This window comes from Rosa chinensis, chromosome 6 (assembly GCF_002994745.2).
Source record: "Rosa chinensis cultivar Old Blush chromosome 6, RchiOBHm-V2, whole genome shotgun sequence".
NCBI lineage: Eukaryota > Viridiplantae > Streptophyta > Magnoliopsida > Rosales > Rosaceae > Rosa > Rosa chinensis.
The window spans coordinates 53,430,614-53,452,530 of NC_037093.1; the positions used below are offsets into that span (position 1 = coordinate 53,430,614).

Here is a 21,917-nt window from a genome sequence, read left to right on the forward strand (position 1 = left end):
GCATGTGGGCATTAAGATTAATTCAGTTAAACAAATCAAGCTTGGAGAGCTTAATCCAAGAAATTACTTTGTTCAAGCCAAGTAAGGATTGATTAAACTATGATAATCAATGCTAATTAATTGCCGCGAAAGTCTAGGAGAATCGAGTGGGTCGTCGGTTGAGTTGAGCTAGGGTTAGGGACCCTCAATGGCCCAACAAGATCCTATCTTTGTGTAATCTGATGATGCTTTAGCCTTCTGTCTTGTTCTACAGTGATATTATTTTTTTGGTTCTACTTTGATGTTATGTGTTTCTTGGTTTGGCTTCTGCAAAAGATCAATGAAACAGGAAGGGAAAGGTCCAATCGTTTGTGAAAAACAAGTAGTTTTTACTTTCCAGACAAGGGCAATTTCCCCAAAACCAAAATTTACATTCATCCAATGTGTGAAATTGGAATGTGAGCAGTTTACATTCATCCAATGTAAGAAATGGGAGTGTGAGCTTATAAGCAAACTGAGATTTCTAACAATGAGACCCCCAAAACTGGGATATTTGCCCTTGTTCTCTTGGACACAGGTCTTGAATGAGTCAAACAAAGGCTCAATCTTGCAGAGCAGAGGAACATAATGTTCAACTCCAAAGCAACCATTTTTAAGGTTTTGAGGAGATACATTGCTTCTTCTCAAGTTGGACCACACATATTCTTCCAATGTCCCAAAACCCAGCAATGAACACAAACACATTGGAGATTGAAATACAAAGTTGACCACTTTTCTTTAATATTCTTGCTCTCTATTGAACCCAAACCCTATAACACACCTTATGGCTATGGATGTCTCAAAGAAAGCACAAAAACCCACCTTGGAGGGAACAGTCTTGACCTATACAAAAAAAATCTCCCCCAAACATTCCTACATTTTGTGCAAATTCACATGTCACATATTTTTGTAAAGCTAGGAGACTGTCACGCACTCAAATATATAAAAACCAGAGACTAAAACTTCAAAGAAGCACAGAAAGGGGAAGCAAGAAACTCCCATGAGAATAATTTCTAGTTTTTTTCACATTCTCCATTTTTTATTTTTTTTTTCCTTTGAAACCAGGGGTGGGCACCAGTGCTTAGATCAAAGCCAACCGTGGTGAGAGAGTTTCTAGAGAGAGAAAGTGGGTGTGGGTGGGTGACCAATATATAGAAAGCCCCAAGTCCCCAAGCAAAGAGAAAGGGCTGAGTCGGCCTTGGATTTTGGGGTGAAAAAGCCTCGACTCTCACAGAGCCAAAAACCTCCTCTCCCTCTCCTCTTCTTCACTCTCTCTCACTTTATTCTCTTCAAAATTCGATACTTTGCTCTGAGCCCATAACGAGGTTTTTGTTTTCCTTAGACAACACACACTTACACAGTCTCTCTCACTCTCTCTCTAATTGATCCTACCTACATTGTCTTGTTGCCCTCAGAATCTCCTACTCTCCTACTCAGAATCCCAGACCTCTTCTCTTCTCTGCTCCTTTCCTTCTAAATTTCTCTGTTTTTTTTTGTTTCTCCACCAATCTCAGAACAAGTACAAGTGAAAACTACCCAAGTAGGCGTTTTGGATTTTAGCTCAGAGACTTAAATGCCCAGAAACTGACTGGGGGTTTTTCTCTGAAAACAGGGGAGGCACACCCATTTTTGTTTTTGTTTTCTTCTTACACTGAGCTTTTTCCAATTGTTTTGAGAGAGCTTGAACCCTTTTGGGTACTGAGCTTCAGTTTGTGTTTTTCATTTTGTCCTTGTCCTTGTCCTTGTTCTTCCACCACATTGATTTCTAAAGAGAAATCCAGAGAGTGGTGAGTGGGACCATTTATTGCTGCAAATCCAGAATAGCCTTATGAAGCAGTGAAACAATGATAGATGGGAATTCAAAGAAAAGCAAGGTTTGATAAAATGCCTGCATTTCCTCTGATTTTGTGTGCATTTTTGTTCTGAGAAAAAGAAAACTGAGTCTTCTGTGTGTTGTTTGTTCTGGGTATGAAGCTTTCATGGCCCAAGACACTGGTCAAGAAGTGGCTCAACATCAAGAGCAAAGCTGAGGATTTTCACGCAGACGATGTTGTTTATGGAGGTCATTGCTCTATCTCCTCTGTCCCTCTCACATGCATGATTTGGATGGCAATTTGTGATTGTGGATTTGGGGGATTCTTTGGGTTTTACAGCAAGAGCAAAATGGGTTTTGCTCTGCTACTTTGGTACAATTATTTTTTTTGGGATTTTGATTGGGGTCTGCTGTTGCTGCTTCTTTTTGCAGTTCAAGATCTGTCATTTGTTTTCTTCCTCCTTGTGAATTTTTCATTTCTTTCTTTCTCTCCTCTATTATTAAATTTTTGATAACTTGAAATGGTTTTGTTTTTTTATGGTGTTGAATGCTGTGTGGGATTGATGCATTTCTCAACAGTGGAAAGAGCTCAGCTTTAACACACTTTATGCTTCTTCTTTTTCAGGTGGTGATGAAGAGTGGAGGAACAACTATTCAGAGAGGGAAGCATGCACAATCAAGAAAAGCAAAACAGGTTCAGTATCATCATCTGCAATATTTTTTTCTCTTTTGGACCACACCAGTTCTTAATCCCCTTTAGTGTTGCAGCATTCCAAACAATCATATAAAGAAGACAATTGCGCTTTTCTTTAGTCTGCTAATTTCTGCCCAATTTTAAATTCTCAGAAAGGTTAAGCAAGAGGCACTCTGATAAAGTCCGGCGAGGTAAGATTGACATGGACGTATCACAGGTTACAGACGTACAAAACTATAGGTATGTATTATGAAACTATGCACTGTCTTTCTCACTGCATAGATTTAGGCACAAACTTTTGCATTGGCGTTCTTTTATGCAAATGTTGGTCTTTATTTGTGTTTTCCTTTTCCATTTTGGCACAGGATTTTTGTAGCTACATGGAATGTGGCTGGAAAATCTCCTCCGAGTTGTTTGAATCTAGAAGATTGGCTTCATACCTCTCCTCCTGCTGACATTTATGTTCTAGGGTATGTGTGTTTTATAGATCAAGATGTGTGCTTCTAATCTCTCTCTTTTATGCAACATTTTTTTGGTAATAGAATCCTCAAACATTTTTGTTTAATTGGTTTCCAGGTTTCAAGAAATAGTTCCTTTGAATGCTGGCAATGTGTTGGGGACAGAGGACAATGCCCCGGCTAAAAAATGGGTAGCCCTTATAAGGAAGACTCTAAATAGTCTTCCCGGCACAAGTGGTGGTTGCCATACACCTTCGCCAGTTCCTGATCCAATTGTGGAGTTGGATTCAGACTTTGAGGGATCAACAAGGCAGAAGGCCTCCTCCTTCTTCCACCGCCGGTCCTTTCAATCCTTGAGCCGCAGCATGAGAATGGAGAATGACATGTCAATGCCACAACCCCAGCTTGATCGACGGTACAGTGTTTGTGATCGAGTTATTTTTGGGAATAGACCGAGTGACTATGACCCCAATGTAAGATGGGGTTCCTCTGATGATGATAATGGACCTGGTGAGTCACCTGTTGTCACACAGTATTCACCAATGTCCAATAGTGGATCATTTTCAATAGAGGATAGAGAAAGACAGCAAGGGAACTCAAGGTACTGCTTGGTTGCCAGCAAGCAAATGGTTGGGATATTTTTAACGGTGTGGGTGAGAAGTGATCTCAGAGATGATGTTCGCAATATGAAGGTGTCTTGTGTTGGCAGAGGATTGATGGGCTATCTTGGAAATAAGGTACAAATTTTGCTAATACATGTCAAGTTTCAGAGTTTAAAACCAAAGAAGCAAACTTATTTGTTTCAGTTTTTCAGGGTTCAATTTCAATTAGCATGTCCTTGCACCAAACAAGCTTCTGCTTCATCTGTAGTCATCTAACCTCTGGGCAGAAGGACGGAGATGAACTTCGAAGAAACTCTGATGTCTTGGAGATCCTTAGGAAGACAAGGTTTCCCAGGGTTAATGGAATGGGAGATGAAAGCTCTCCTCAGACTATACTAGAGCATGAGTAAGCTCCCCATTTACCCAATATCTGATTTTAATTTCTATGCTTTATTTAAGTTATTCTCTTTTGTTTAAGTTGCTCTTCCTTGCATTGTTGAAGTTGAAATTAAAAAAAATAATAATTAATATGGTAGTGCAAAAGAAACTGATATTTAACTTTCATGTTGCAGTCGGATCATTTGGCTCGGTGATTTGAATTATCGCATTGCCCTTTCCTACCGCTATGCAAAAGCTCTTGTTGAGATGCGCAACTGGAGGGCATTGTTAGAGAAGGACCAGGTATGTTACCTATTCCTCTACAAGCAATGTGCTTTTCTTTGTAGTGTGTTCGTCTTGTGTTCCCCCATGGGGCCAAAAAAGAAAAGAAAAGAAAGGAAAGGAAAAGAGAGTGGTGTTCTTTTTTTGACTAACTTTCAGAAATGCCTGTATCTGAAAATGTGATGGTTTATTTCAGCTGAGGATAGAGCAGAGACGAGGACGTGTCTTTGGGGGATGGAGTGAAGGGAAGATATATTTCCCTCCGACATACAAGTATTTGAACAATTCAGATAGGTATGCCGGTGAAGATAGGCACAACAAGGAGAAGCGAAGAACTCCAGCATGGTAATTAAAAACCTTAGCAAAAAATTTCAGAAGAAATTGAACTCAGACAACTATGAAACTAGAAAAGTTACCGGACATATTTTATTGAAACATACTTCTGAAAGAATTTAGTTGTTGATTGTGAAATCTAAACCTGCTGTCTGTTTGTGTAGGTGTGATCGTATATTATGGCATGGAAGAGGCCTCCTTCAATTGTCCTATGTTCGTGGGGAGTCGAGGTTCTCAGATCACAGGCCAGTTTACAGCGTATTTCTGGCAGAGGTCGAGTCCATTAACCGTAACCGAATCAAGAAAAGCATGAGTTGTTCCAGTTCCAGGATTGAGGTAGAGGAGCTGTTGCCACACTCGTGTGGATACTCCCAACTAAATTTCTATTGAAAGGTGGCCTTTCATTTCTAAGTATTCCACTAAAGCAGAGTTTATTCCACGATCTCATAAGGTAATATTCATAAAATGTGGGAATGAGCCTTTGCCAAGTTGACTTTACAACTAAACCCATATCTCTTTGGCCAGTAAACAGGAATCTTTTCGAATACAAGCTGCGAGTGACATTCAATTTTTTTCCGGGATTCCAACCCCATTGATCTCCTTGATCAGTCAGGTAAATTATTGCCATGCTTCCTCATTTTGATTCCACTTTTCTAATGTTTTTTAAAAGCTTCCATCAATTTACCAATAACGTTGCTGTCATTACAAAGATGGATTCTTTAGGTTAAACACTCTCTCATAGGTTAAACTTCTTCCTTATCTTTTAGTCCATTAAGGCTCAGTTGACTCCTACTCCTGCAATGAAAAGAAAGAATATTACTTTACCTAGTTTTCGTAAGCATGGCCATAAAACACGGCTTCTCTCCTGTTAAAGTTTATCATTGAGAAGATTTCTCTTGTCCTGTTCTTGCTCTTATCTGTGTTTTTGGTCCCCAATTGCAGAGATGGTCACGGCTCAGTTGCAAAGGAAATTCTGCCATGATGGTGATAAAGACAGTTTATTGCCCACAGTCCAAAACTAGGTTGGCCCTTCACTTTCTTTCTTTCTCAGTTTGTTTGGCTGCAATTTACTTCTTCTTCTTCCTACATTCTTTTGTCTAATTCTCTCCAGACCTTTCTTTGCTCATCACAGCTGGTACAAAATTTTTGTGATTTTGTGGATGGTTACTAACCCAACCCTACATGTTTGCAGGTCACAATTGGCAAATTTGGAAGCTTCTGGCACAATGGTTGTGGCTGGTCTTGGTAATGAGAAAAATGAGCAAATTTGGAAGCTTTGACTTCAATTTGTTTAATCCCTGACCCAAATTGTTGGCACCAGCCAAAAGAACTCATAGTATCTTAACTAACTACTTTGGGGATTTTGTTTTTGTAGGATGAGCATGATTACCCATTTGGAGCCAAGATGGTTTGACATCTTAGTCTATTCACAATTGTTTTCTGAAATGGGTAAAAGAAAAATGAAAAAAAGGCAATATCAGTGAAGCAGTCAAGGCAAAAGTAGATGAGGAAAATAAACTAAACAGTTTAGGTATTTTCTTTTTATTTTTTATTTTCAGTTTTGTATTGGTGTACAGCATAAAGATGAAAGAAATGGAGGATGTGATGGTACCTAATAATTATTTGTGAAAAAATGGGAAGTTGAACTTCTGATTGATACAAAGCTCTCTTTTCTTTTGCTGCTTGTGATTTTGTGCTGAGATAAATAAACTAATTTAACTTGGCTAAATTTGGATATCTTTGATTCTTGTGGTTTTACCACAGTCAAAAACAGTAAAAGGCAAAAACCAAATTGATTGGTGAGGGAAAGACCTATAGATTTGGCTCCCTAGCCTATAAATTCCTTGGCCGTTTTCATGCAAATTGCAATCAAAGGGCAGTGTGCTGTCTCTACTCTCAGACAGCCCATCACCTGATGGGGGGGGGGGGGGCAAAAATCAATACTCAATTGTCAACTCACATGTCTTTCCCAAATTTTCTTTTCCGTCTACTTCTTCTTCTTCTCTCCTTTTTTTTTTTTTTTTGTTCATCTCCTTAATCTTTAGTCCAATTATTTGCAATCCTATAAGAAGAGATTAAGAGCACCGACATGTATTTACACAGTTACACCAATAGAAATTGATGGTTGGAGGACATTAAGTATACTTTTCTTTATATTTTTGTTAGGTGTGAGAAAGTTATTACATATGTTATCATTCTTTCTTAACTATAATTAGGCATTATAGAGACCGTACATGCTCAACATATTCCTCATAAGTCATAGCATCATACGATTGTTTTTCTATGCAATACAATTATTAAATTTTTCTTAAAAGAAAAGGTTTTACATCACATAACATGTCAAGAGGATAAATGAAATAACAATAACATTTAGGGACATGAAAGAAATGTAAAACAATTCGCATGCAAAATTCCATACTACTAATACCCCCTACAATTGTCCCATATTGTCGATAAAAATCCTCACCTTTTTCACCTCTAGTGTTCTTAAGATAGAGTTTGGGGTGCCTTTATTGACCACCAACTGTCATGTACCAGCTTGTGTGTGTAACCAACATGTATTCATATTAGAATTTAATTATCTGAAGTTAAAAGTTAAAATCACCAAATTTACCATCAGCTCCTAATTTCAATAAAGAACAGAAAAAACAAAAGTAGAGCAATTTCTTGCACTGGAAAAGTGGGATAATTTCAGATGCGTGCTCCAAGAAATTAACAGTAGACAGTAGTATCAAGTACTTTTACTGCCACTTGTTTCACATCAAGCTTGTTAACAGTGTCTGGAGTTCTGATCCAGTTTTACCCCCCAAAGCCAAAGGTGAAAATTGAACTGAAATCCGCGCGCCAGAAAAAACGGTCTTTGTTCTCGCGCGTGTATCACACTCTCCATTATTTAAAAAAAAAACCCAATCAAACACATCGAAGAAGATTCGTGCCCAGAACCGGCGCGACATCGGCGAGTGTGCATAAAACGAGCTGGGTGGGTCCGGGTCTTGTACAGTTCCAGCTCGTAGTGATGTGGCGAAAATATGGAGTGACACGTGGAGGGAGGCGGGGACTGTGCAGAAATATCCCTACAGTTTTTTGCCAAGTGGCGACTTATAGGCCCACGGGATTTGTCTACTTTAGTCGCTCAAAGTAAAAATGGGAAGAGATTCCCTGCTTCTGATCTGATTCTCAATCACTTTTTTGGTTTTCTTAATAATTAAGTTCTTCTTGTACACCCACTTTTGATTCGGTGCTTCTTGCTGGAAAAGCTACTGCATTCCTTTTGAAAGTATATAATTAGTTGAATTCATCGAAAAATTCTTCATACAAGTGTAATGTTACGTATTTGAATATAATTCTTACATTCAGTTGATTATATCGGTGAATGACGTTCAATGTGTTAATACTGTTAATGAAATTGTTTTATATAGAGATATTATTATACGGTATGCTTTCATGAAATGGAACACATATAAATTAATGAATACATATAGATCATATGAATAAATTTTATTGTCATAGGTAACTGCTACTCTCGTGTTTTCTTTCTTTCAGGAGAGAATGAGGAGGATAAAGAAGCTGGTAGTTGTGGATACTCAACAATTATGTACCCAATAATCCCTTTTGTCAACTCGCCAAGCCTTATATGTTGTCTTTATGAAATAACTTCCCGTTCCGCTGATACATCTAGTTCAATAACATTACTCATAATTCTAGATAGACATGTGTATTTTTCTATAAATGTGTTGCATTTCAATTTAATTGGCTAGGCATTGAACTTTTCTCTCTTTAAAAATAATAATAATAAAAAAAAAATTATGAATTCAATGTAGAGACGAGCCTTTTATTGGATATGCATGTATATGTTTTGATCCTTTTTCCATTCACCAAGTTAGTATCTATAGTCGTAGCTAGCTGCTTGGTGTAGAGTCTTTGATTGGAGTTTTGCATTTTCGTATAAGAAACAAACCTCGCTAGTGTTCCGGGATGATTGTAATTTGTACACAACAGAAAGCTAGCTATAGAGTTCATTCATCAAGGAATTGTTAAACTTGAAAGATAGAGAGAGAGTTGAATATAGCTGCACGCATAAGCAACGTAGTACTTGGGCAAGGTTTTGCTAGTTTTACTCGTTGCTCATCAATTTTGTCAAGTAGCTCTGCCTTGTTTATCCAAATAATCAGGTACTCGGTATGTGATTTTGTAAATTTGGACAAAAGTTTAACATATATAGGATGGGCTATATATCCACTTGACTATATGAGAAGCAGAAGGGCACCGCGTTTGCTTTAATTCTTGATAAGGCATGCCATTGGCAATATATACTATGGAGGTTAAGATAAAGAGAAAAATGCACCATCAGTGCCTCAACTCTTGTGCACCGGCCAAGTTGATACCCAAACTCTCAGTGCTACCAATGTAATACCTGAACCCATATTTCGCTATTGACGAGGTACTTCCGTCAGATTTTGCTAACGGCTCCGTTAAATGTGTGACTTGGCAAGCACGTGGGCCCTAAAAATGTCATGAAATGACTTAAATGACCCCATAATTCTTTTTTACAATTTTTTCTCCCCTCTTCTCCCCTCTTCTTCTTCTTCTTCCTCCTCCTTTGTTCAGTTGTTGCTGGTTGCTGCAATCTCAATCTTCTTCCAAATATTCTTATCTAAAATTTCTACCACATCGTGATTGCTTCACACTTAGTTTTTATGAACTTCATCCCTCAATTCCAGCAATTGTTCATGTCATGTTCAAGTCCTTGAATCCAATCCAAATCATCTTTTTTTTTTTTTTTTTCCATAAGCCTGACTTCACATACATAACCCAATGGCCACAACCACAGTGACCCATACAAACAACTCAGAGACTCAAGCTTAAAACTCATTCCATTTACCACCATCTGAAAATTCTCCGGAATCACAACCCAATTACCCAAATTTCCAAATTAGGGTTCTGAAAGACGATGGCCACCTCTGGAACAACCCGTATTCCCGGCCACCTGCCAATCGATACTAGCCGGAAGATGACGACGACACTATCGACGGCGATCTGGACAAAGAGAATTACGGCCAAGACGTCGTCGTCGTGGAAGAGCAATACCAACACTACCCGCACAACCTGAATCGGAGGGTGTATTTGGAGAAGTCGAATGGGCTTGATGAGATGAGGGATAGTCCAGGGGAGTCAGAGACGGATGAGAGGAGAATGAGAGTGAGTAGAATGGGTTTGGGTTTGGGATTCCTCAAAATTTCACCTCGACCACCATCAGAGCCACCTAAGAAATCTCCCCCACCTCCACCAGCAAATCCCCCTGAAACATCACCACCGCGTCCACCAACATCATGGCCCCCTGAAATATCACCACCGCCACCATTAACATCAAAGCCACCCAATCCGCATTTACCTTCGCGCCCAGGGCATCACCTACCCGCTCACTCTCGCCTCCCTCGTCGGAGCCGTCTTCCATTTCCCTATGAATCTTCTGGTAGTCACGAAGCTCTGGCTCAGCGTCGTCGGCGTCGCGGCGTAGAATTTTTTGGTGTTGGTGTTCCTGGTTGCATAAGTCTGAGCGACTGGGCTGCACGTGCCCACGTGGACGACGCCGCTCCGGAAGTGCTTGTTGCTCCGGCTGGCCGCGCCGAGTTGCGTGTCCGTTTGCTTGGAATGGTGGTGATACGAGATCATGATCGTCTTGGCATGAGAGCCTCTGCCCTTAGAATGGTTGCTTTGGATGAATCTGAGAATGGAGGATAAGTGGAGGTTTTGATCGATTAGGATGCATTTTAGGCCAAAAGACGTGTTTGCCCCTTTTTTTTAGCCCATGTGCTTGGCACGTGACTTTTTAAACGGAGTTGTTACCAAAATCTGACGGAAATACCTCGTCGATAGCGAAATATGGGTTCAGGTATCACATTGGTAGCACTGAGAGTTTGGGTATCAACTTGGCCGGTGCACAAGAGTTGAGGCACTGATGGTGCATTTTTCTCTAAGATAAACGATAAGAGGTTAAGACATTCACGAATTAATTCAAAATTGGAACTCAGGCATTCAGGCAAGAACAACGGGACAAGCAAAGCAACCTAGCTAGCTAGATAGGAAGTGTTTCTTCGTCTAGCTAAATATATAAGAAAAATGTAAAGTCCAAATAAATTTTATTTAGGTGTCTATGCATTAATATATATACTCCTCTCTCTGTATGTGTGTGTATAAAGCTTTAATTAGCTAGCTTTGGTTGAGTAGTGAAGACGGGAGGCAAAAAATCCGAGTGGGGAGGGGAGTGTGGGACGTTGGTTCCTGGTTTCTGAAGCAAAGCCAAACAATCTTCTTTTGATAACTTAAAGAACACAAACAATCTACAGAGACAGATATAGCAAAGCCCTAGATAGATTTGAAGAAGTCTTAAAGAGATAAAGTGATCGAACAAGACAGAAGGGCTCAACTTCCAAAACAAACCTTTCTGATCGATTTGCTACTTCCTTTTGAATATATACTACATTAATTCTCTTTTCCCTTTTCTTTTTAAAGCCGAAAAAAAACTAAATGCACAGTTAAACTACTATATATATGGTGATCGATGTATATATGTCACTGCCTGTGCATGCATAAGTCTTTACCAAAGCATAAAATAGCTCAATATCAAATTTTAATTAGATTTAGTCATTCCTTATATGTTTAATTCAATCTTTAAAAGACGTATTTGTTAAATAATCTTTTGTCAATAACTTATATGTAATTTGTTAAATTTTAATTGATATCAAATTCATATTTTCTCTTGATCCAAAAAAAAAAAATTCATATTTTCTTTTCAGTACATACATTTTGGTCATTATCTTTGCAATAACAGTGGTTGATTAAGTAATTTATTCTTAAATCTGTCATGATAGAATGTGTATTTGTATTGTGACTTTTGAGAATTTAAGTGTCAAAAATTAATAAGTCGAAAGATTTAGCCTCTGGTCTATCATTTCTCATACAAACTACCTAACTCTATAGCATATTATAGGTGAAGGACATCATTTAATTAATCCTTTTAGGGTTTGATTAATTGTGATGGCCGGTTACATAATAAGCCCGATAGAGGAAGAATGATCAAAGCTGTACTACTTGCTCGATCAATCATGCTGTACGTACATGCATATTCCTACATCACGAAGCCACTGGCTACTCCGTCTTTCATATACATTCAAATTGCTTGAAAATGAAACGAAATTTGAAATATACATTTCACTTGGCATGCACATGCAACTGATCGATCGAAGAGGCTGTATCAGATATATATCAGAGTGAAAGTGCTAATTCTTGTTTCTTTTTACATGAAAATAGCAACCAGCCAAACTCAATGATTACCTCCTCCGCAGGAAGCTTAGCTAGGCTGGTCCATGGTCCCATATAGTGTACGTAATATGAGTACATGGGTGGGTGGCTGGTGCTAGCTGATTCAGACCCATGCAAATTCTTCTGAATTCTGAATCTGGCATTTATCGCATGCTTGGATGATGACCATAGATATAGATGGAGCACGAGAACATGACCTAAGCATACACATATGTCTGATTCTAAAAGAACAAAGTTACAATAAACCCAGTAAAGCCTACGTAACTACAGTGCATGTTAGTGATTTCAGAATCAAGAAGGCAAAAATAAACTTTTTTTTTTTTCCATTTCTCAAGAAACTACTCCCTAAATTCGATCACCAACTTGATAAAAATTGAACAATATTATTTTGGACAGCAATATGCCAAAAATTAAAACACCATCATTGATCTATGATGAGGAAACCTGCAGGGTTGGCATGGGGATTATAGGTATTGAAGATCATAATGATGATGATGAGTGTGCATGCATGACGCCCCGTTTTATATATAGATGAGCTTTCCGATTCATATGTGGGTGATACTGAATTAGATTTCATTCTGTGGAAGATCATGATCGAAAAAATTAACATCAAAATGGCAATGCATGCCCAGTTATCTATGACAAGTTAAAGAGAGAGAACTTCTCCAGTGGGTAAACATATGTATACAGACCACTACAGTAAGTCAGTAACCCACATACTTGTATGTCATTACTCCTTACTGCGTGAGTGCGCGTAAGGTTAGGCTTTCAGTAATTGAAGTAGGTTTGATCCGATATAATGAGTTAGGTGGTGACCGATGTCGTGTGTGTTTAGCCTATTATGTATTAATGATTCGTTTAGATTGCTTGTTGAAGAAGCAAGTAGTCAGTGCTGCGTACCCATAACTCGATCAGAGAGGATTCAGAGGAACACGAGGGCTGAGTCGAGTAGGTTCTGTCGTTCTGAGCTAAGTGAGACTGTGAGACCAGGCCCTGAAGCTTTTTGACCTAAAAGACTAGCTCAGTAGCTAGACGGACGATGAGATCGAGAAGATCCAACAAGAAGAGTCAAGAGAAGAAGCTTTCTCCATTGGCGTCATCAACCACTGAATACAATGTGACAGTGATAGCATGCATCATCATCATCATCGATCCTCGTTAGTTTCAATTAAAATTAATATAAAATGGCATGGTATCCACATTCAAATTCCTGTGTACTGCTAATGACGAAACCTCCTCTAGGCCTAAGACTAGAGGATCATCTACATCAGCCTCGTGTTCCTCGCAAATGTTCTGTTGAAGACGGCAGATAGAGTGGTCTTCATTCTTGGACCAGTGGTACCTCGTATTTGAAAGACGTCACTCACTCATCTAAGATATGTGTTCAATCAATCTTCTTCTTTTTTTGTTACAAAATTCAGTTCATGACTTATATTAGTATCAATCCGTTGGTGGATTTTGGTACTTAGATATAATTCAAAGTTTGAGGGATTCAAGACGAAGTTATAAATTCACGACACTTTAAACGTTTTCGTATATTAATTTTTTTTAACTAATAGAGATAATTATTAAATGTACCTAAAATAAGATCAAATTATTAACAATTCAATAATAGAAAATCAAGTTCATAAAATACATATAATAATATAATTATGTATGAAAAAAATTTAACAATGTCAACTAATAAAAAAGAGAAGAGTATATTGAAGAAGTTGTTGGAGTTGAAACTAGAACTTCTAATTCTTATCTTTTAGAAACGAAAAAAAATTTGAGTAGCCTAAATTATGCAAAATGATTGTGGGAGAGCAGTGTAAACGTCATGTTGGTAGGCAAAGTGGTGGATTGCTAGCTTCTACCTATATGGTGAGAGTTTGTCCATTTTTTAATTATTTTTTATGGGAGTTTGTCCAACAATCCCTTTATTCATTTTTCTTATTGGAGCTATTAACGATGACTTATTCATCCACAAATGTGCTCTATATCTTTTATTTTGAAGGGTGACATTTGTCGACGGATCTTTTATCAGTGAAGGTGTATCCAATTTAATTTTTTTTTTTTTACAGATGTTCATGCTGAAGGACATGCACTTTCGTAGCATTGGTGTGTCTCTTTTTATTATATATATATATATATATATATTTTTATTTAAGGCTTTTGACGGTGAAAGATTTGTTGGTAAGGTGTATATTTTTATTTTACTTTTTAAATGGAAAGACTTTTCCCAACAAATAATTCGTTGACAAAAGTATGTCTAGTTTTATTCTTTTTAGGCTGAGTTTTAGCAAAAATTTGTTGGTCAAAAAATGTGCCCGTTTATTTTATTTTTTATACAGCTTTTGGCGACAAAATATTGCATTGGTATCTATGTATCTACAACTTTTAACAATGAAATATTTGTTGACAAAACTATATGCTCTACATTTTTTTGAGTATCTACAACATGCATGTCTTGGGGTTTAAATTGCTCGGTGCACATTCAAGCATCGACAACCCGAGCAGAGAATTCATGTCTGTATAGGACTGTCCAGTTTGTGGTGAAGTTTTCAACTTTGAATACTCCAACTGCTCCAACTGTCACAGTAATAATTTTTTCCCTATAAGAGCCAGTTCACCCATAGTCAAGAAAAGGCAAAGTCGAGAAGTCAAGAATTCGACCGGTCAAGTTACTATTCACTACCACTGGACATGGGTTTGCACCCGTTGTTTTTCTTGCCCGGTCAACACTGTTCACCTTTTTCACTGTTCACCAATGGGTTTCACTGTTTAAATTCACTGTTCATTTTACTGTTCATCGAGCTTGCCTAGTTCCTCACATTAATTGGTCCGTGCTCTTCACGGCCTTGCTCTGGCGCGTCTCTCTCTTGCTGGCCCATGTGACGTCAGCCACGATCAGTGGTGGGCAGAGGTGGCAGTAGGCCAAGCTTGGGCAAAGAAAAAGGCAGCTGCTTGACATTTTTCTTGCCCTTGGTCAAACAAAGGCAAAAGCTGCCCAGGCAAAACAGACCCGGTGGAGGGGAAAAATAGAACTTGCCCAGTCAAAATCATGGAATGCTGAGGTGGTGCCCGGGCAAAAGAGCACCGGTGCACTTGCTCTAACAAGGGCACAACCCCACAACCCATTACTTGGCGATGAAGGGTCTGTTTGACGGGTCATATACTTAAATACATGGTAGCAGCAAATACTACAATCGGGTCAAAAACCATTGAAACAATTACTAGAATTTGCTCATGTTTAACCCAATAGAATGTACAAATTTTATTTACTTGAGCCCTACTTAAAACACTTAAAAGCCCAAAACTAATCTCGAGGTTCGGTTGACTCATGTACAAGGAGCGTCTTAAATGGGCCGTGGGCTGTAGAGGAAAGGAAGACAAGAATACCACATCTTGTAACTCGGTGCTCCTGGAAATCAGGTACTGTACAGAAGCAAAATTTACTAAGGTAAAAGAGCCAACTATCATAATTTGGAAGAGCCGCCCAGTACTTCAGCTCTTCATTAACAGCAGACATGAAACCACTGAATAATGCAGTGATATAATGCTAGCAGATCAACTGTTGCAGCAGTAACTTCATCGGATAAACATATGTATCCCCTAAAATTCTGTCATTGTGGCTACTTGTTTCAATCAGACTTTTTCTCGCCACCTACAGTCTATTTGTGTTCACATTCAAATCAAGACTCAACAATACGCCCAGTTATTGAAAAGAATTTACTGCTACTATAAATTTAAAGCTACTAATGTTACATCATGGACCTAACTGCACATGACAGTAGTTCATCAACTAAGAAATAGCGAGACAAATGCTCCTGCTAGTTGATCAAATTACTCTTTAGACAGCATTTTAAAACTGTTTCAGATAAAGAAAAGGACGCTCTCATAACGTTGTGACAGCTATACACACCTAATTGTCTCCCTCAAGTTGATATAGCACGTTCACAGTAGTGACACTACCAGCAAGCTCTTGACTACACACTTAACTGCTCAAGTAATAAAAAGCACTGCAAATTATAGCACCTACCCAAATTTGTTCACTCACCTAATTCTTAGAGTGAGGAACCGAATTCACCATTGCGTAACAAGTCAAATTTCCGATCAAGGCCAAATTCATGTCTTAACTATCGACTACTAAAACCACATGAGATTGATAATACAATATACCCGTAAACCTAGAAGCAAATCGAGTAATCATTTGTAGAGCATGTTCACAAGGATTCAGAATCATTTCTCACAAACATGTTCATTCTATGAAAGTCATATGCCTAGAAGTTTTTTGGTAGAATGGCATTCCTTCCTTGTTCTGCAATCTATATACCAGTTTACATATAACATTAGATATCAAGGCTGAAGTGAAAGCTTGCTCATATATGTTTGTATGTATATACATACATAAATGCTGAATAAGGACTTCCAACAAGCAAGCTCTTGACTACACACTCCAAATTCTCATGAGATATGAAAATTAGATGGTCATTCTGGTAGGGAGAAAAACAAAGTAATCCTTCCTTCATGAGGAAAACATGTATACTACAGAATAACAAACCAAAGTCGTAAGACCTAAAGTTGCAGATAAGAAACAAACTCAATGAAAGAAGGCAGGCTAAGTTTTGCACATGTTTACGATTCTTATCATTTATATAACTCGTATCTGAGGAAATCTTGACCACAGCTCTGCTAGCTCCATTTGAATGCCGAAACAAAAATATGGCAATACATTCCGTACTTCAAAAGAAAATTAACCAACTTCTTATTTCTGATCCTAAATGGAGCTAGTTACTACTATATATAACCTACTGATAACCCAAATGAAGCAATTTAAATGCAAAATACTTACAACTGTGACAACCAAAAGCGCAGGCAAATCTCAAAAATATGATAGCCATGCGCCACCAAGTTGGTCTCTCTACCTACTCATGAGCCATTCACATTGCTCTTCGTGCCGTTGATGGCGGTTCTAGTTGATTTAACAAGTGCTTGCTCCGCTACCTTGTCCTTGTAAATTTGCTGGAAACGGCACACTTCCGAACAGAATGCACCAAAAAGTCTGCATTTACACATCAAATTTCACTAAATTTACTGAAATTACTGTGCAAATTTCACTGAAATGACTGTAATCCTTATTCATTTGTTACCAACCAGTGAAACAGAGCAAACAATTACTAAAAATATTTTTTTAGAAAACAAGAAAAATTATAAAAATCCGAGACGTAGTTTAGAGAAGAAGCCTCTCACCCGTACATGAACACATCAGCGTTTTGAGGGATCCTCTTCTGGCAAAAGTAGCATTCGTCGAGGAACTGATCAACCTGCGCCGCCGCGGGCTCCATAAAAACAATCTCCGGCGACGACACCGTCAGAATCGCCGGCCGAGCATGATCTCTACGTGCTTCCTCCCGCGATGGCTTCACAGAACTGACAACATTTCCGAAAGCCGCGAACCGGCAATTGGACTGCTCCGGCTCCTTCGGCGGGAGCTGGCGGATCACGCCGGCCTCCCCGGAGCTAGGCGAGCTGCAAATCCTGGTCCGCTTCGCCCGCGTAGGCATCTCCGGCGGCTAGGGTTTCGGGAATTGGGGAATTTAGAGGTTTGGGAGTGTACGGAATACACAGAGAGAGAGAGAGAGGAGTGTGGAGAAGAAAAGGCTTCATGGACTCGTCATGAGGAGTTCGTGTTTTTGTGTAGAGTTACGATTTATTTTGCCACGTGGAAAGTTCCGCGCTTTTTTAAATTTCTTTGCGATTCTGATTTTCTCTTTAATTAATTTTTCACTGAGAAATTTCTCCTGTAATTAAGATTTTGATAATCCTTTCAAAAAAAAAGAAAAGATTTTGATAATAGGAAATTATGCCCAACTCTTAATTTGGCAATTATGCCAAACTCTTAATATTAAATTCAAAGATGAGTGACCACAAAATTCTTGTTTCCTCAATGATCGTGTGAACACTGTTTATTTCTGACTACGAATGATTTTTTTTTTAATTTGTCTTAATTAACAAAATATTGAGAGGATGAAATTAATGTAAACATAATATCAACATAAATAAATCAGCATAATTGACGCTATGTTTTTGAATTGCTTCATTATTGGCTTTTCCTAAATGTTTTATTATTGTAATTTCATTATTATTGCGAGAATCATGAAATAAAGTGTTAGGTGAAAGAGCATTTATTGGACTTTCTCTTTTTGCATTGTAGACTTTCCATTCAAGATACTAGCCTCATGCATGTGGTATGTGTGTAAGAAATAAACAATGTTCACACCATCATTGGGGAAACAAGAATTTTGTAGTCACTCACCTTTGAATTTAATATTAAGAGTTGGGCATAATTGCCAAACTGCTACCCTAGGTTTCACCTGGTGTCAATTTGCCAGCCTTGGTTTTATTTCAGCTAATTTGCTACCCTAAGTTTTTAAAATTAGCCAATTTGCTATCCTAGGTTTTATTTTAGTCAATTTACTACCATTCCATCAAATTTGCTAATCTAAGTATTCAAGATTAACCAATTTACTGCTAAATCAGTATTACAAGGAGATCTTAGATGGCAGGTTGGAGACGGTACTTCTATTCAGATTTGGGATGATCCTTGGATCCCAAGGCCGAATTTGTTTCGTCCAGTAAGGTATGGTCCATCTTCTATGGGGTTCGTTAGCGATTTGATGGTTGATGGTCATTGGAACAAAGAGCTTATTTCTGAAAATTTTCCTGCGGATGAAGCTCTACTAATTTGCTCCATTCCGCTTAGTAGAAGCATTGTTCTGGATAGACTAATATGGCATTTTGATATGAAAGGTCTGTGTACTACAAAGAGTGCCTATAAAATTGCATTTTCTTCACTACATTCTGTGCTCACTAGTGGCTCTTCCTCTAATTCCAATCCGAGTCATTGGAAGCTTATTTGGGCAGCTCCTATCCCTGGGAAGGTTAAGGTACATGTTTGGAAAGTTTGTGCTTCTATACTCCCAACTACTTCTCAACTCAGAAGTAGAAGAGTCCCAGTTGAGGATGGTTGTTTGTTCTGTAATACGGAAGCGGAAACCCTATCTCATGTTAGTAGGAAGTGTTGTTTTATGTGTGATTATGTCATTGGGTTGGCCCTAGATTTATTTCCGGTTTTGCATACTCCACCTAGCTCTTTGCTGGATTGGCTTGCTCTATGCTATACTCTAGTCCCACCTCGTGCTTTTGCTCTATTGTTGATGTTGTTGTGGGGGGTGTGGAAAGAGAGAAACCAGCGACTTTGGGTTGGAAAGGCAAGGACTGTGCAATAGGTCTTTTGTCATTCTAATGCTATATTACATTCTTTTGTGGTAGCCAGACATAGAGTGACACTTAGATTGGGGAGGCAGGTTAAGCTGTGGTGTCCTCCTTTTGCAGGTTGGCTTACGGTGAATATCGATGGTGCCTTTGACCAAGGCACACGTCGGGGAGGGTTAGGGATAGTGGTAAGAGATGCTGATAGCACGGTGGTGGCAGGTGCTTGTGGTCAGTGCTCTGATGTTTTGCAGCCAATAGTTGTGGAGGCCTTGGCAAGCAGATTAGCTTGTAAGCTAGTGGAGGAGAATTCTTTAGCTCCAGTTATCTTTGAATCAGACTGTCTGCAGTTGGTTCAAGCTATCCAAACTGATGGAGATGATACCTCGCAGTTGGGTAGAATTATTGACGATATTTCTTTGTCTATTTCTTCTTTAGATGGCTCTTCTTTCTCTCATGTTTATAGAGAATCAAATATGCTAGCTCACAAGCTAGCTAAGTATACTTTGGCTTCAGGATGGTAGGTTTCTTGGAGTGGGCATGTCCCTCCAGAACTTAGCAATTTCTTTTGTGACAATTAGCACTTTTCAATGAAATATGACGTCTTCTCTTTCAAAAAAAAAAAAAAAACCAATTTACTTCCCTAAATTTTTAAAATTAGTCATTTACTACATTTGATTTTCAAAATTAATCCATGTTTGGACGAAGAAATAAACAAATTAATATGACAAAAATTAGCAAAATAGCAGAAATAATCCTTAGGGTAGCAAATTGGCTAATTGTGAAAACCTATAGTAGCAAATTGGCTGAAATAAAATCAAGGGTAGCAAATTGACACCAAGATGAAAGCTAGAGTAGCAAAGAGTTGAGATTAAAAGAACAATTTTTAGGAGTTTTAATCTCAACCCTTGAAACTAAATCCAATAGTGAGTGAACACAAAATCTGTGGTCACTTGGTGACCGTGCGAACACTAGTCAGTATATATAATATATATATATATATATATATATATATTTATTTTGTCTAGTTAGCAAAATATTGAGAGGGATGAAATTATCTAGGACGTGCTTTTAAGACATACACTATATATGGAACGTTTGTTTATGTGGATTGTGTGTAAATTAGAAGAAAAATATGTATGGGTTCATCAATTCAAATTTGCATCATTTGATACCTAACTAACTAAGGTAATCTTATTTGATAACATAAACAGCGAGTGCCGGAGAGCTCCTTCATCTAATTTGTTCATTTTTTTTTCCTTATAGAAAACAAAAAGAATATTTCAACTTTGTCATGCATCCTAGCTAACAATGCAAGCACTTCCTTTGCCTTAGTCTCAGACTCTCAGGTCATAACTCATAAGTCATAACAAGTTTCGATCCCTAGAAAACTCTTCATAACATATTACCGTGATACTAAGTATATATTGTCTTAACCATCTTAGTCTCCATGGCTTGATCCATGAAGAGTCCACGAGGGGATTTGTTGTTCCTTCTCTTCCTTCTGTAGCATAGTTTCCAAAACAATGTTTTATGCATAATCTAAATCACCAAATTTCAAATGGCCAGCATGTCAGCAAGCAATTGTAGAATTGTTGAAACTGCAGATCATTTGGCATGGGGTATGAGCTTTATCTCGATATCTTTGAAGTTTTCTAACGACTTCATGGTCCATTTTTTCTCAATTTGTGCCAAGCATCATGTTGGTTTTTATTTATTTATTATTTTATTTTATTTATTTATTTATTATTATTTTTTTAAGAATGTTATTGGTGCTTGTTATTTAGGTATATAATAGAGAAAAGTATACCGGTACATAATATAAATTAGTTCGATCGAGAGATAGATTGACACCATAAATTAGTGGGACTAGTTTGAGGCAACTTTATCTTTGTATCGAACTAATTTTTATTTTATTTTTATCTTGATGTATTAATACATTAATGTACCGTAGATGAATACTATAAAGAAATGTTGGTGAAACTATTCTAAACCATTATACAATTTTAATCTTCATTCCATTTGCACCTACTCATTTGCTTTGAATAAGTCAACATAGAGAAGAGTTTAAGTTATGTTCGAAGGTAGATTGACATACACACATCCAATCCTTGCACCATTGTGTCTAAAAACATAACCAAAAAAGTCAACAATTAAGTTGTGAAGCTTGGAAACAAATCAGAAAAAAATTTGGTGTTGTTCAATACACTTTTGTTTTTCAGATGAAGTTTATTGATCTATTAAACTGAAATTCATAATGTGTTACATAATATAGAATTGAAAACTCTTAAGCAAATTCATTGAAATTCATAATGTGTAACACAAAATATAAACATTGCGTTTCAAACTAATCTCATCTAATGTTAACTTCCTGCTTTTTAGCCTCTCCCTTTGTGTTGCCTCCCATCTTCTCTCCATCTCTTCACTTGCGGCTGACTTTCTTCTTTGGCTTCTCCTCAACATCTCCATCAGCATAACAGCTGTTACATCCTTCAAAAACGCTGCATAACAATGAACTCAGTATAGTATGCAAAATAGATTTTTTTTTTAATTAAGATTTACTGTTATTTACTTGAAACTTTGTGCTTCATTTTCTTCTTTTTTGATTCCATATGTAGGTAAGAAGATTCTTCACCTAGTGGCAGGATGAAACTAAGTGCTACCAAATTAGTTTTCCGGTGGCAACATAGTGGGAAAGCTGATCTTATTAGTATATTATGACTTCAAGTAAGCATTTACTTTCCGGTATGTCGCCACATTTG

At 37.9% G+C, this 21,917-nt stretch overlaps 2 protein-coding genes across 4 annotated transcripts; one reads left to right on the forward strand and one right to left on the reverse strand.

Annotated features, from left to right (window-relative positions):
• Positions 1-1,160: 1,160 nt before the first annotated feature.
• Positions 1,161-6,033, forward strand: LOC112173314 (type I inositol polyphosphate 5-phosphatase 4). 2 transcript variants are annotated; one of them, XM_024310926.2, is made up of 14 exons: positions 1,161-1,892; positions 1,993-2,080; positions 2,457-2,525; positions 2,678-2,765; positions 2,891-2,995; positions 3,102-3,720; positions 3,798-3,991; positions 4,158-4,266; positions 4,442-4,590; positions 4,743-5,029; positions 5,104-5,191; positions 5,521-5,600; positions 5,771-5,823; positions 5,954-6,033. In XM_024310926.2, exons 1-10 carry the CDS (start codon positions 1,863-1,865, stop codon positions 4,966-4,968), a joined length of 1,677 nt encoding a protein of 558 aa, XP_024166694.1. In that variant the 5' UTR covers positions 1,161-1,862; the 3' UTR covers positions 4,969-5,029; positions 5,104-5,191; positions 5,521-5,600; positions 5,771-5,823; positions 5,954-6,033. The 2 variants fall into 2 exon arrangements, with proteins under 2 accessions (XP_024166694.1, XP_040363644.1); XM_040507710.1 differs by lacking the exons at positions 1,161-1,892; positions 1,993-2,080 and having other exon boundaries at positions 2,464-2,525; positions 2,600-2,765.
• A 10,168-nt stretch (positions 6,034-16,201) lies between these two features.
• On the reverse strand, positions 16,202-17,539 carry LOC112174559 (FCS-Like Zinc finger 5). 2 transcript variants are annotated; one of them, XM_024312348.2, is made up of 2 exons: positions 17,140-17,539; positions 16,202-16,945 (listed from the first exon to the last, which is right to left on the reverse strand). In XM_024312348.2, the coding sequence occupies exons 1-2, from the start codon at positions 17,445-17,447 to the stop codon at positions 16,813-16,815; spliced, it is 441 nt and encodes a 146-aa protein (XP_024168116.1). In that variant the 5' UTR covers positions 17,448-17,539; the 3' UTR covers positions 16,202-16,812. The 2 variants fall into 2 exon arrangements, with proteins under 2 accessions (XP_024168116.1, XP_024168115.1); XM_024312347.2 differs by having other exon boundaries at positions 16,211-16,945; positions 17,134-17,539.
• Positions 17,540-21,917: the final 4,378 nt, after the last annotated feature.